Source organism: Chiloscyllium plagiosum, unplaced genomic scaffold (assembly GCF_037043375.1).
Source record: "Chiloscyllium plagiosum isolate Xiang-an unplaced genomic scaffold, Cpla_swu_hap1 HiC_scaffold_6, whole genome shotgun sequence".
Taxonomy (NCBI): domain Eukaryota; kingdom Metazoa; phylum Chordata; class Chondrichthyes; order Orectolobiformes; family Hemiscylliidae; genus Chiloscyllium; species Chiloscyllium plagiosum.
Genome location: NW_028270144.1, coordinates 47,196,694 through 47,208,696, shown reverse-complemented (window position 1 = coordinate 47,208,696; position 12,003 = coordinate 47,196,694). Strand labels below are relative to the sequence as shown.

At 40.6% G+C, this 12,003-nt stretch overlaps 1 protein-coding gene across 1 annotated transcript in view; it reads right to left on the bottom strand.

The window, feature by feature from the left end:
- Positions 1-1,377: 1,377 nt before the first annotated feature.
- Positions 1,378-12,003, bottom strand: part of LOC122551041 (glypican-5) — a 1,004,898-nt gene continuing 994,272 nt past the window's right edge. The window contains exon 8 of the mRNA XM_087987984.1: positions 1,378-5,668. Within this exon, the coding sequence (XP_087844110.1) occupies positions 5,490-5,668 (179 nt within the window). The 3' untranslated portion in view covers positions 1,378-5,489. The remainder of the gene's footprint in view (positions 5,669-12,003) is intronic.

The following is a 12,003-nucleotide window of genomic DNA, read 5'->3' as shown; positions in this document are numbered from 1 at the left end:
ACATAAATTTGTTACAGGGAGATCCTGGCTGACTAATTTAATTGAGATTTTTGAAGAAGTGACAAAATATATAAATTAGGATAGTGCAGTTGATGTGATTTACATGGACTTCAGTAAGGCTTTTGGCAAGGTTCCACATAGAAAGCTGGTCAGACACCATGGGATCCAAGGTAAGTTGGCAAACTAGATCTAAAACTGTCTTATAAATAGGAAGTAAAGAGTGATGATACAGTGTTTTATTTTGTAACTGGACCAGCTATGCACTATAGGGTTCAGTGCAGAGACATTATCAACTTGGATGTGAATGTAGAATTCATAATTTTGCAGTTGATATGAAAATTGGTGGCGGTATTGTTAGTGAAGAAGGTGGTTTCAGCCTACAGTCTGACATTGATCAGCTGGTAAATTGGGCAGGACAACAGCAAATGGAACTTAATCCTGATAAGTGCAAGGTAGCGCATTTTAGGTGACCTAAGAGAACGATGTATGCAATGCATGGTATGTCCTTAGGGACTTATGAGAAATCAAGGGACCTTGGTGTACAAATACACAGATCCCTGAACGTGTCGGCACAGGGAGACAGGGTGGTGAAGGTGGCATATGGGATGCTTGCCTTCATCAAACAGAACAGAGAATATAGATAAGAAAGTCTTATTACAACTTAATAAAACATTAGTTAGGCCACAGATGGAATTCTGTTTGCAGTTCTGGTCACTGCACTATTGGAAAGACATGACTGCACTGGAAAAGGTGCAAAGGAGCTTCATCAAGATGTCGCTGGTGATGAAAAGTCTCAGTTATGAGGAGAGACTGGATAGACTGGATTTGTTTCCTTGGAGCAGAGGAGGCTGAGAGGGAGTCTGATTGAGGTATTTAAAATTATGAGAGGCAGAGACACAGTAGATTGTGAGACGCTCTTCCTTATTGTCTAAGACCAGAGAGAATAAGGTTAAGGTGAGGAGTAACTGGTTTAGAGGAGATCTGTGGAAAAATTGTTTCATCCAAAGGACGGTAGATAAACTGAAAGGGTTGCCTGAGAGGGTGGTCGAGGTAAGTACACTCGCAACAGCTGATGACTAATTTAAATGCCAGGGCATAGGAATCGATGAACCAAATGCAGGTAAATGAGAATAGTGTAGTATAGTGTTTGTTGATCAGCATAGACATGGTGGGCTGAAAGACCTGTTTATACTTGTAAGACACTCAAAAATAATCTTTGCTTACCACAGCTATCAGGTTGATTATTCTCACATAAGAACGTTTCACTTGAATGAGAACTGTGCCATTTCATATTTAACATTAGATCATTGTAGAATGGAATATTTGAGTTCAAATGCAAGCTCAGTTTTCAAAAAATGGATCCTTCACTCTTCAAAGTCAATATTTTCATATTTATATAGTAGCTGATGATTTTAGCAAACAGAAATAGTTTAGAACTGTTATCTTTCAAAATTATTTAAAATTTTAACATTTTCTGTATAATGGTAATTCAAAATAAAATAAGTACATGCAAACCAACAGCCCATGCATGCTTGCAAAGAAAAGGAATCAGTGGGTAAACAGCAATATGGACCCATCTATCAAACACTACATTACTTGGTCACAAAGCTTTTCTCTTGTTTTATAAATACATTATTTAATTAAATACCATAAGTTTGTTTTAGAGTTTTCTGTACCCATTGCAAACAAATAATTTGTTGTAATGAAATAACCATTATTTTATTAAAACCAATATACCAATCTAACTGTAAAATCCCAACATTTTAAAACCATTGTTTCAAACATTATTGTCTGTAATGAAAGCTATTCTGGTCGGAACGGAGAAGTTTGGATAGCTTCTTGGTCAATCACACTTAGAGATATTAAGTGACTGGATCGATTTTACACATACTTAAACTTGCCTCCACTCACTATACTTTTAAAGGGAAATCACCATGCTCTATCAGGAGACGTTGACATAGTGTTGCATTTGTGTAGCTCAAAGAGACTCTTTGGAACCAATTCTGATCATGGTTATAATTGCAACATTTAAGAGGCATTTGGATGGGTTTATGAATAGGAAGGGTTTGGGTGGATATGGGCCGGGTGCTGGCAGGTGGACTAGATTGAGTTGGGATATCTGGTCGGCATGGGCAGGTTGGACCGATGGGTCTGTTTCCATGCTGTACATTTCTATGACTCTATGTTTGCTCCAAAATAGACTGCTCTGGGTGCAGCTTTATGTCTCACACTGTCTCAAACATACTGGAGTCAAGAGGCACTTTGAAACTATCTGATCAATTGTACACCTGTATGCACAATGTCAATGAATTACATCAAATGTTTTATTTGATTATATTTTGCTTTAAAACTCCATAAACTTTAATCTATTTTTTTCATGGTGCAGATAATTATAGTATTTTTTCTCCTGAAGCCCTGTAATGAGTAAATTTAAAATATAAGAAGAAAGAAAAACAAAAAGAAGATAAATTGAGAATAGCTTAATTGACAAGTAGAATTTTGTTTGCACCAGTCTGACTTATACTATTTCAGGAATGTTCAGGAAGTGTACTTTGTGGGAATACTTCACTTTCATTACGTATGATCTGAAACATGCATATACATTGTGTTCTGAATTGCATGAAGGAATACCAGCTGTTGAAGAGTTAACCTGAATCTCAAATTCATTTTAGTCTTTTTGCTGTTTTCAAATCTGTTTAACTAGTTGAATTAGATTATTAAGTTTTGGAAGGCTCCAGTTATTTGATTTTTCTTTTTGAGCAACTTTGCATCCTGTTGCATCTTTACTAAAATAATTTGCCACATTTCTGTAGAAGAAATATTGGAGCACGTATGGTAGTATGAAAAGATAAACTGGCATTGGAGGCAGTCCAGAGAAGGTTCACTAGACTGATACCAGCAGCCGCTGAAAATGTGTTGCTGGAAAAGCGCAGCAGGTCAGACAGCATCCAGGGAACAGGAGAATCGACGTTTCGGGCATAAGCCCTTCTTCAGCAGCCGTCTAATGAAGAAAGATTGAATAGGTTGGACCTGTACCCATTGGACTATAGAAGAATGGGAGGTGATTTTGCTGAAACATGGAATATTATTTGGGGACTTAATAAAGTACACGATGGGCTGACTGTCCTCTCACTGTGCTAAAACCTTCCTATCATTCTGAGCAAAACCTGAAGGGAGAATACAGAGGAAGGCAGCTATCAAGCTATTGGAAAACTGAGCTGCAATGCCACTTGCGGGCAATGACCATGGGTACAGAATGCAGTATCTTGTAGGAAAGGGATATTTGCAGCTTTGCCATGGGGGATAAGCCAGGCACTGCAGGTCCTTGCAAGGCAGGTCCAGATTGGTCCAATGCCACATGCATGTCAGTAGCATGGGAGCATCCAGGCAACGTGATGTAAAATTGGGTTTGGTCAGTAATATTATCCACCTGTGTTTCTAAGGAGCAAACATCAAGAATGTCAGAATGATGGTTGAATAGCCCTAATCGTCACCACCCTGACTCCTAAAAAGGAGGGGAAGGCACTAGAACTGACAGTATACAAGAGCAACCATTCTAATGAGGTATGTGAGACAGTCGTACCATCTGAGAAAGGAGAATTTGGAAAGGCCATCGAGGAAGCAGCATGAATTATGCCTGCAGTTTCCAAATAATAACAATCTGCTTGAGCTGCAATTAGCTCTATGGACTCCTGCCCAGAGGGTCTAGGGGTCTGGTCATTCACAGGATCAGGGAGCTGCAAATTCTATGGCAACATCTGTTCATTTATGAAGAGTAATGAGGAAGCCTCAGTGTCACATCTGTGTTCCCATCCCTTTACCAGCTCAGATGCTACCTGATACCTGGGAGTGAGTGTGCCCCACAAAGGATTTGGGTCCAAGCAGTACACACATGTCCAACTAGCTGACTACAGACAGACAATCAGAGAAGATGGGAGGCCAAACCCATGATGAGAGAAAGTGAGGACTGCCAAGTGAGGCCAAGTCCATGCAGAGACCAAGGTTGAGATGTATGATATCTGACAAAGATTCCAGAGGAAATCCTTGGTGAGACAGTGAAGGAAACCATCTAATGCATGACTGCTGTAATTTCTCACTGGTCTGTGCAGTGGCCTCCATCATCGAGAGACTGTTAACGCTTGTAGAGAGTCACATCCAGCAGACCAATTAGCAGATACTGGAAAAGTGCAGACAGCTGCATGCCATTGCTTCATCCATAAAATAATGGCATCTTGGTAAGGCAAGAGGACAACAAGACATGGTATCCATCAGCTCCTCATCCACCTCAGCTTAGCAATGGTAGAACGGTGCCTTGTGACGGATGAATGGCTGCCTTCTATATCTGGGGATTCCTCTCAGGCTGTGGAGAGTGACTCCTCAACCCCTGTGTTGGTAACACCAGCACCTCAACTGGCTGCAGCAACAGGGAAGCTGATATATATTCCCATGTCCTCCAAGGATAAGTATATAACATTATGACAACAAGTCTGTAACATTGGCCTACTCCAAAAGGTCTTGGTGAATGTCTGCTGAGGGATCACTACCCTATTGCTGCCCTTTAAATTCTAACAAGGTTCTGATATTCATCTGACTCTCCCCACACTGCACCAACCATACCACCCCTGCGGAAATCAAATTATTTTGATGGGGCTTGTAATATTGTAGTCAGTGGCGTTCTCAAACATCTTAAACAACTTCTAATGGCTTGTTTCAAAATTGCAGGTGGAATTCCCATTTGACTTGCCTCCATTCACACTTGGTGAAATTTCATCCTGGCATCACAGGCTGATACCAGCGTTAGATGAGATAAAACACAAGGTAAATGCAGAAAGGATTTTTCCCAATGATCAGGGAGGCCAGAAATATTGACATACCAATTGATCACAGCTGAAGGATATGGGGTAGGCCATTTAAGACTGAGACAAGCAGAAATTTCTTCACCAGAATGTGGTGAGCCTATAGAATTCTCTGCCACAGGAAGAGCAGTTGAGGCCAAAACATCGGATTGCTTCAAGAAGCAGTCAGCAGCTTTTATGGCTAAAGGGATTAAGTGGAATGGGGATAAAGTTGAAACAGGATACTGAGTTGGATGATCAGACATGATCATATTGAATGGCAGACCAGGCTCGAAGGGCAGAATAGGGTTACCTCCCATTTTTGATGTTTTCATCACTCCCCTAACTTCAAAAGCTAAAATTCCAACTTGGTGTTTCTACTTTTCAAAACAGAAAATTGACCCAAATTAACTACACACTGCAGCAATAAGAATGGAAAAATATGTGTACGAAGCTGACTGTGGTGGAAGGCTGTTACAAAAATAAATGGAACTAACATATCTCAATTTTGCAGCACATTTTCAATAAAGTAAAACAATTGAAACAAACAGTATTGCAAAAGCTAAAGCACATCATTGCCATTATTCTCTGCATTGCTGCTGTTTTCCATTATTTAACTAAAAGGTGTAATTCAAAAAATAGAAAGATGTGAATTTACCAAAAAAGAATTAAAGCCACCAAATTGATCAGAGTAACCATAACATTTCCACTTGAGTGCTGGGCTCCTGCACCAGGTTTATTTGAATAAGCATCGTCTTCTGTCTGTGAGGTTGCATCAACGTCATCGATAATGGCATTTTGCCAATTGTTCTCATCGTGGACCCCTGCTGAAGCTAGTCAGAAACAAAAGTTGAAATATTACTTCATCAGTTAAGACATCACAAAAATGTGAAATTTTGCAAACATATAGAGTTCAGGCCCATTGCATCTTGTCTTTCATTCTGACAGTCCTAGCTAGTGTGTGAACTCCAGGCAATGTAAAGAACTAAAAGAATGTTATCTAAGTTATAAGAGAATTTTCAAACGAGAACAAGGTCATGTTCAGGCACTGTGATGTACAGGAATAAAAGGGTAAAATAAAATGTCATGGCGACAGTGTTAACTGTCTTCCATATTTTTTCATCCCTTTTCAAAAGAATCGGTTGTGTAATTATCCATTATACCGAATAACTCCAAATTCAACACTGATTAAATGACACTAATATTGACATACCAATTAAATCAGGCCAACCAAAGAAAAGGCTTCATATTCGTCAATACAAATATAATTAAATGAGTCAGCTTCACTGATGACAAGAGAATGGCTACACATGAACAAGTCTAACGACATACATCCAATACCTATTTCCTTCAACAGAAGGTAGAGATTAGGGTCATCGAGATGTACAGCACGGAAACAGAACCTTCAATCCAACTTCTCCATGCCGACTAGATATTCTAAGTTACTCTAGTTCATTTGCCAGTGTTTGGCCCATATACCTCTCAACCCTTTCCATTCATGTACCCTATTGCTGAAAATACAGAGGCATGGGATTGAGGGGTATTTCGCAACTTGGATCAGAAATTGGCTAGCTGAAAGAAGACCGAGGGTGGTGGTTGATGGGAAATGTTCATCCTGGAACTCAGTTACTGGTAGTGTACTGCAAGGATCTGTTTTGGGGCCACTGCTGTTTGTCATTTTTAGAAATGACCTAGATGAGGACGTAGAAGGATGGGTTAGTAAATTTGCAGATGACACTAAGGTTTGTGGAGTCGTGCATAGTGTTGCTGGTTACAGAGGGACATAGATAAGCTGCAGAGCTGGGCTGAGAGGTGGCAAATGGTGGCAGAAAAGAAGGAGCAACACGAATACAGAGTACTGGGCTAATGGTAAGATTTTTGGCAGTGTAGATGAGCAGACAGATCTTGTTGTTCATGTGCAGAGATCCCTGATTGTTGCCATCCAGGTTAATAGGGTTATTAAGACGGCATATGGCATGTTAGTTTTTATTGGTAGAGGGATTGAGTTTTGGAGCCATGAGGTCATGTTGCAGCTGTACAAAATTCTGCTGCGGCTGCACTTGGAGTATTGCATGCAGTTCTGGTCACCGCATTATAGAAAGGATGTAGAAGCTTTGGAAAGGGTTCAGAGGAAATTTACTAGGATGTTGCCTGGTACAGAGGGAAGATCTTATGAGGAAAGGCTGAGGGACCTGAGGCTGTTTTTGTTAGAGAGAAGAAGATTGAGAGTTGACTTAATTGAGACATATAAGATAATCAGAGGGTTAGATAGGATGGACAGTGAGAGCCTTTTTCCTCGGATAGTGATGGCTAGCATAAGGGTATATAACTTTAAATTGAGGGTTTCTTTACTCAAAGTAGTAGCGGTGTAGAACACCTGCCTACAACAGTAGTAGACTCACCAACTTTAAGGGCATTTAAATAGTCATTGGATAAGTATATGGATGAAAATGGAATAGTGTAGGTTAGATGGGATTCAGATTGGTTTCACAGGTCAGTGCAACACCGTGTGCTGTAAGGTTCTAAGTTCTATATTTATCCATATGCTTTTCAAAGGTTATAAATGTACCAGCCTTCACCACTTCCTCTGGCAGCTAATTCCAAACACACACCATCCTCTGCATGAAAAGGTTGCCCCTTAGGTCCCTTTGTTGCAAGGAAATTTAAAATAAAGCTACAATACCAAAAGAACATCTAGATCATAGACCCTAATGTTAATTTCCCTCAAAATATCATTACTGTAATTCACATAACGTTTGCATGGATCCAAGTCCCCAAAATATCCTTAACGAGTAATATACCAATTCATATGACATGTACCTAAATTCATTGTAGTTCCAATAAATGTTGTTAAAAAAAATGTAATTCTAGTTATGTTCAGTCCACCTGTTATATCACACCTCAAGGACTTGAACCCAGATCTTCTGACACAGAGGATAGGACATTACAATGGTGCCATGTTATAACTTGCAAGCTTGAGAAAATGCAGAAAAATAAAAAAAACGCCCATGTAAAAACATCTGCAAGAACGATCTTGGTTGTTGTAGTGTCAAATGCAAGTCACCACCTGGTATTAAAAATTGCAACAATCGAATGTTTGCCATCTTGCTCGTGCTGATCAATCTTCCCATGTCTCATAGGAAGAAAGAATATCTACAGTGCAGCAAGAAGCTATTCAGCCTATCAAGTCTGCATAGACTTTCCAAACAACATCCCAGCTAGACATAGTCACAGGACATCTTTGGACTGTGGGAGAAAAAAACAAAGTGAAAACCAACGCAGATGCAGGCAGAATGTGTAAACTCTTTTTTTTAGATTACTTACAGTGTGGAAACAGGCCCTTCGGCCAAACAAGTCCACACTGACCCGCCGAAATGCACCCACCCAGACCCCTACATTTACCCCTGCACCTAACACTACGGGCAATTTAACATGGCCAATTCACCTAACCTGCACATTTTTGGACTGTGGGAGGAAACTGGAGCACCCGGAGAAAACCCATACAGACATGGAGAGAATGTGCAAACTCCACACAGTCAGTCGCCTGAGGCTGGAATTGAACCCAGGTCTCTGGTGCTGTGAGGCAGCAGTGCTGACCACTGTGCCACCGTGCCACCCACATAAACCGTCACCCAAGGCTGGAATCTAACTCATGTTCCTTGCTCTGTGAGGCTGTACTGCTAACCACCATGCCATCCTATAATTATCCAATCTCTGTATTCAGGCACTGGTACAATCAAGAGAACCTAAATGAGAATCAGAATAGTGTTTTGGATAATTGGAGGGAAATTGTCACTTCTCTTCTTATGTTTTATATATTGCTGCAGTGAATGAAACAATGGGAGAGAAATTGCTTTTAGCCTCCTTTCAGGAACAGAATGGTCAATGGGTTTAGAATGTTTGACAGAAGATAGAGGTCTGAGGCATCAGTGAAATCATAACTTAGACTCGTCAGGAAACTCCCAACTATCAACATTCTGGGGGTTAACATTGACCTGGGACTAACACTGAAACTCAATGAGACCAGCTACAGTAACTACAAAAGCAAGTTAGAAGTTCAGGATACCATGATGAGTAACTCACCTCCCAACTTCCCAAAGAGTATTTGACATTTACGAGATACTAATGAGGGAGTATGGTGGAATTTTCCCCACTTTCTTAGATGAATATAGCTCCAACATTCAAGAAGTTTGACACCATCCAAGACAAAGCAGTCCACTTAACTACCAAAGTCAATGGCAGCAGTATGTGCAATTAACAGCCTACAATGTCAGCAAAACTAAAGAGGTGATCAGTGATTCCAGGAAGAAAGGAGGAGGACACATTCTTATCTACATCAATGGAGGTGGCGAGGGGTGTGAGCATTATGTTCTCGGACTGACAATAACCAATTTGTCTTAGTCCTCCCACAAAGATGGACAGACAAGAAGGCACAATGATGACAGTTCTTTCTCAGGAGGCGAAGAAAATTCAGCATGTCCATAACGACTCTCATCAACTTTTACAGAAGCACTGCAGAAAGCATTGCATTTGGGTGCATCACAGATTGAAAACAGCAACTGTTCTGCACTGGACGATAAAAACATACAGGAAGTTGTGAATCACGCAAACCGACATCCCTTCCATGGACTCCATCTACACTCTCTTTGTTGCAGGAAGGCAGCCCATATCATTAAAGACCCCTCCCACTCTGGTTAAACTCTCTTCCAAACTTTTCCATCAGGCAAAAGACACAAAAGATTAAACACATGCAACAACAGGTTCAAGAACAGCTTCTTTCCCGCTGTTATTAGACTGATGAATGGACCTCTCTGATTTTAATTCTAATGTTGATCTTGCTTTTGTGTACCTCCTGCAGAGTCATAAGCTTGTATGCCTTGCTCTGTTTAAACATCCTATGGTTTATGTATCCCTGTGCATTATGGTCTGCCTGTACTGCACACAAAACTAAACTTTTCACTGTATTTTGATACATGACAACTATAAATCAATTCAAATCAGACGCAGTGTAGAAATCCAGCAAAGGTCAGTACTCGGTACCTTCCAAATATGTGAAAACTTCTATCTAGAAGGACAAGGGCAACAGATACATGGGAAAACCACCACCTGCAAGTTCACCCTCCAAGCCACTCACCACCCTTACTTGGAAAGATATCACCAGTTCTTCAATATTATTGGATCAAAATTCTGGAACTCCCTCCCTCACAATATTGTGGATATATATCTTAAAAATGGACTACAGCAATTTAAGAAGGCAGCTCACTTCCACTGTTTCAAGGGCAATTAGGGATGGGAAGTAACTGCTGACCCAACTGTTGTCATGCCCCACAAGGGAATTAAAAAAACACAATCCTGCTGACTGACCAAAGTCAAATATCCTGGAGTAGACTGTCAGACCCCAAAAACAGTAATTTGTTACCTTCACCTTGACTAGTAAGAAACTTAGGGTTTAGCCTCAATTCTTGCAAGCTTAGGATTTCTGAGAAAGGGGCGGTCGAGCATGCTTTAGACCCTCAGTAGTACATGCAGGTAGCTTCATGCCCATTTTAGGCAGCTGTGGGAGATGCCTGAGTACAGCAATTTGGTATTCTATGTGTTTCAGCTTCCTTTGGGCATGAAAACAGCAGCTGGAAATTGATGCTCTTTAACACTGTAGTGTATCTGAAAAATAGGTGAAACAGGATTCAAATTCTTTTCCTGTCTGACAATCATATATCTGAAGCAAATACTGCAATATCTGGACATCTGAAAAAAAAATAAACAAATACTCACTTTAGAATGGGTAATGTAAGTTATTACGTTCTGTGGTAGATTAAGAATTTAGAAAGCTGAATTCAATTACATTAAACTGTGACTCTATTTACGTCATAGCTTCTGTGCTGTTCCCAGCCAGTATTATGAATCTATTCATGACATCACAACTGACACAATGTTGCAGTCCACCTAGAAGGGAACATGGAGGCGGTGGTGTTTCCATTCATCTGCTGCCCATGTCCTTCTGGATAGAAGTGGTCTTGTATTTGGAAGGTGCTGTCTGAGACTCTTTGGTGCATTTCTGCAGTGCATTTTGTCCACATAGCTGCTACTCCATATCAATGGTGAGGATAGTGGATGTTTGTGGATGTAGTGCTAATTAAGTGGGCTGCTTTGTCCTGGATGTTGTCAAGCTTCTTGAGTGTTTTTGCCACTGCATGTATTCAGGCAAGAGGGGAGTATTCCATCACATTCCTGACTTGTGCCTTGTAGATGATGGACAGGTTTTGAGGAGTCAGGAGGTGAGTAACTAGCTGTAGTATTCCTAGCTTCTGAACTGCTTTTGCAGCCACTATTAAGAAACAGTTAGAGGCACTGGATACTGCAAGGGGTATGGGCCCTGATAATATTCTGGTGAAAGGAAAGTAGACTTGTGCTCCAGAACTTGCTGCTACTTTAGCCAAGCTCTTCCAGTGTCGTCACTGTACTGGAAGAGCTTGGCTGGAGTAACAGCAAGTTCTGGACACTATTGGCAATTTAGCACAGCCAAGACATCTGACCCGCACATCTTTGAATTGTGGGAGGAAACCCATGCAGACACGGGAGAATGTGCAAACTCCACACAGACAGTCGTCCGAGCTGGAATTGAACCCGGGTCTCTGGCGCTGTGAGGCAGCAGTGCTAACCACTGGGCCAACGTGCTGTTATGGTCTTATAATTGTTACTGGATCAATGGAGAATTTTTATTCTGCATTTAATGAAAGCTTTGGGGGAGAGGTATGTGTGTGGTGTTAGGTTACATTAACGGCAGATCACCCGAGAGGCTAAATGGCCCACTGTTATTCCGATGTTCCAACGTGTCAGACTTGTAATTGAATTTGCCTCAATTCTCATCGAAAATGAATAGACCTGGCTATGGAGAACAGTGATAGAAATTCCTTGAATGACTGATAATATGTGATCTTGCTTGAAGCAAAACAGTAAATGGAAAAAGTAGTTATTTCACATTTACCAGTGGAACACAGCCACATTCAATATTGCTTAATTTGTTTTTATTAGGTACACCGGTGATAGACAGTGTTGTTCAGTCTTTGCAAATGACAGTGTTCTTGTAGACAAATTAATAATAAGGAAAATGACAGTGTTTGTGTTATTGATTGCATTGCAGGGCAATTCTGTGGATAAAGTAATATTA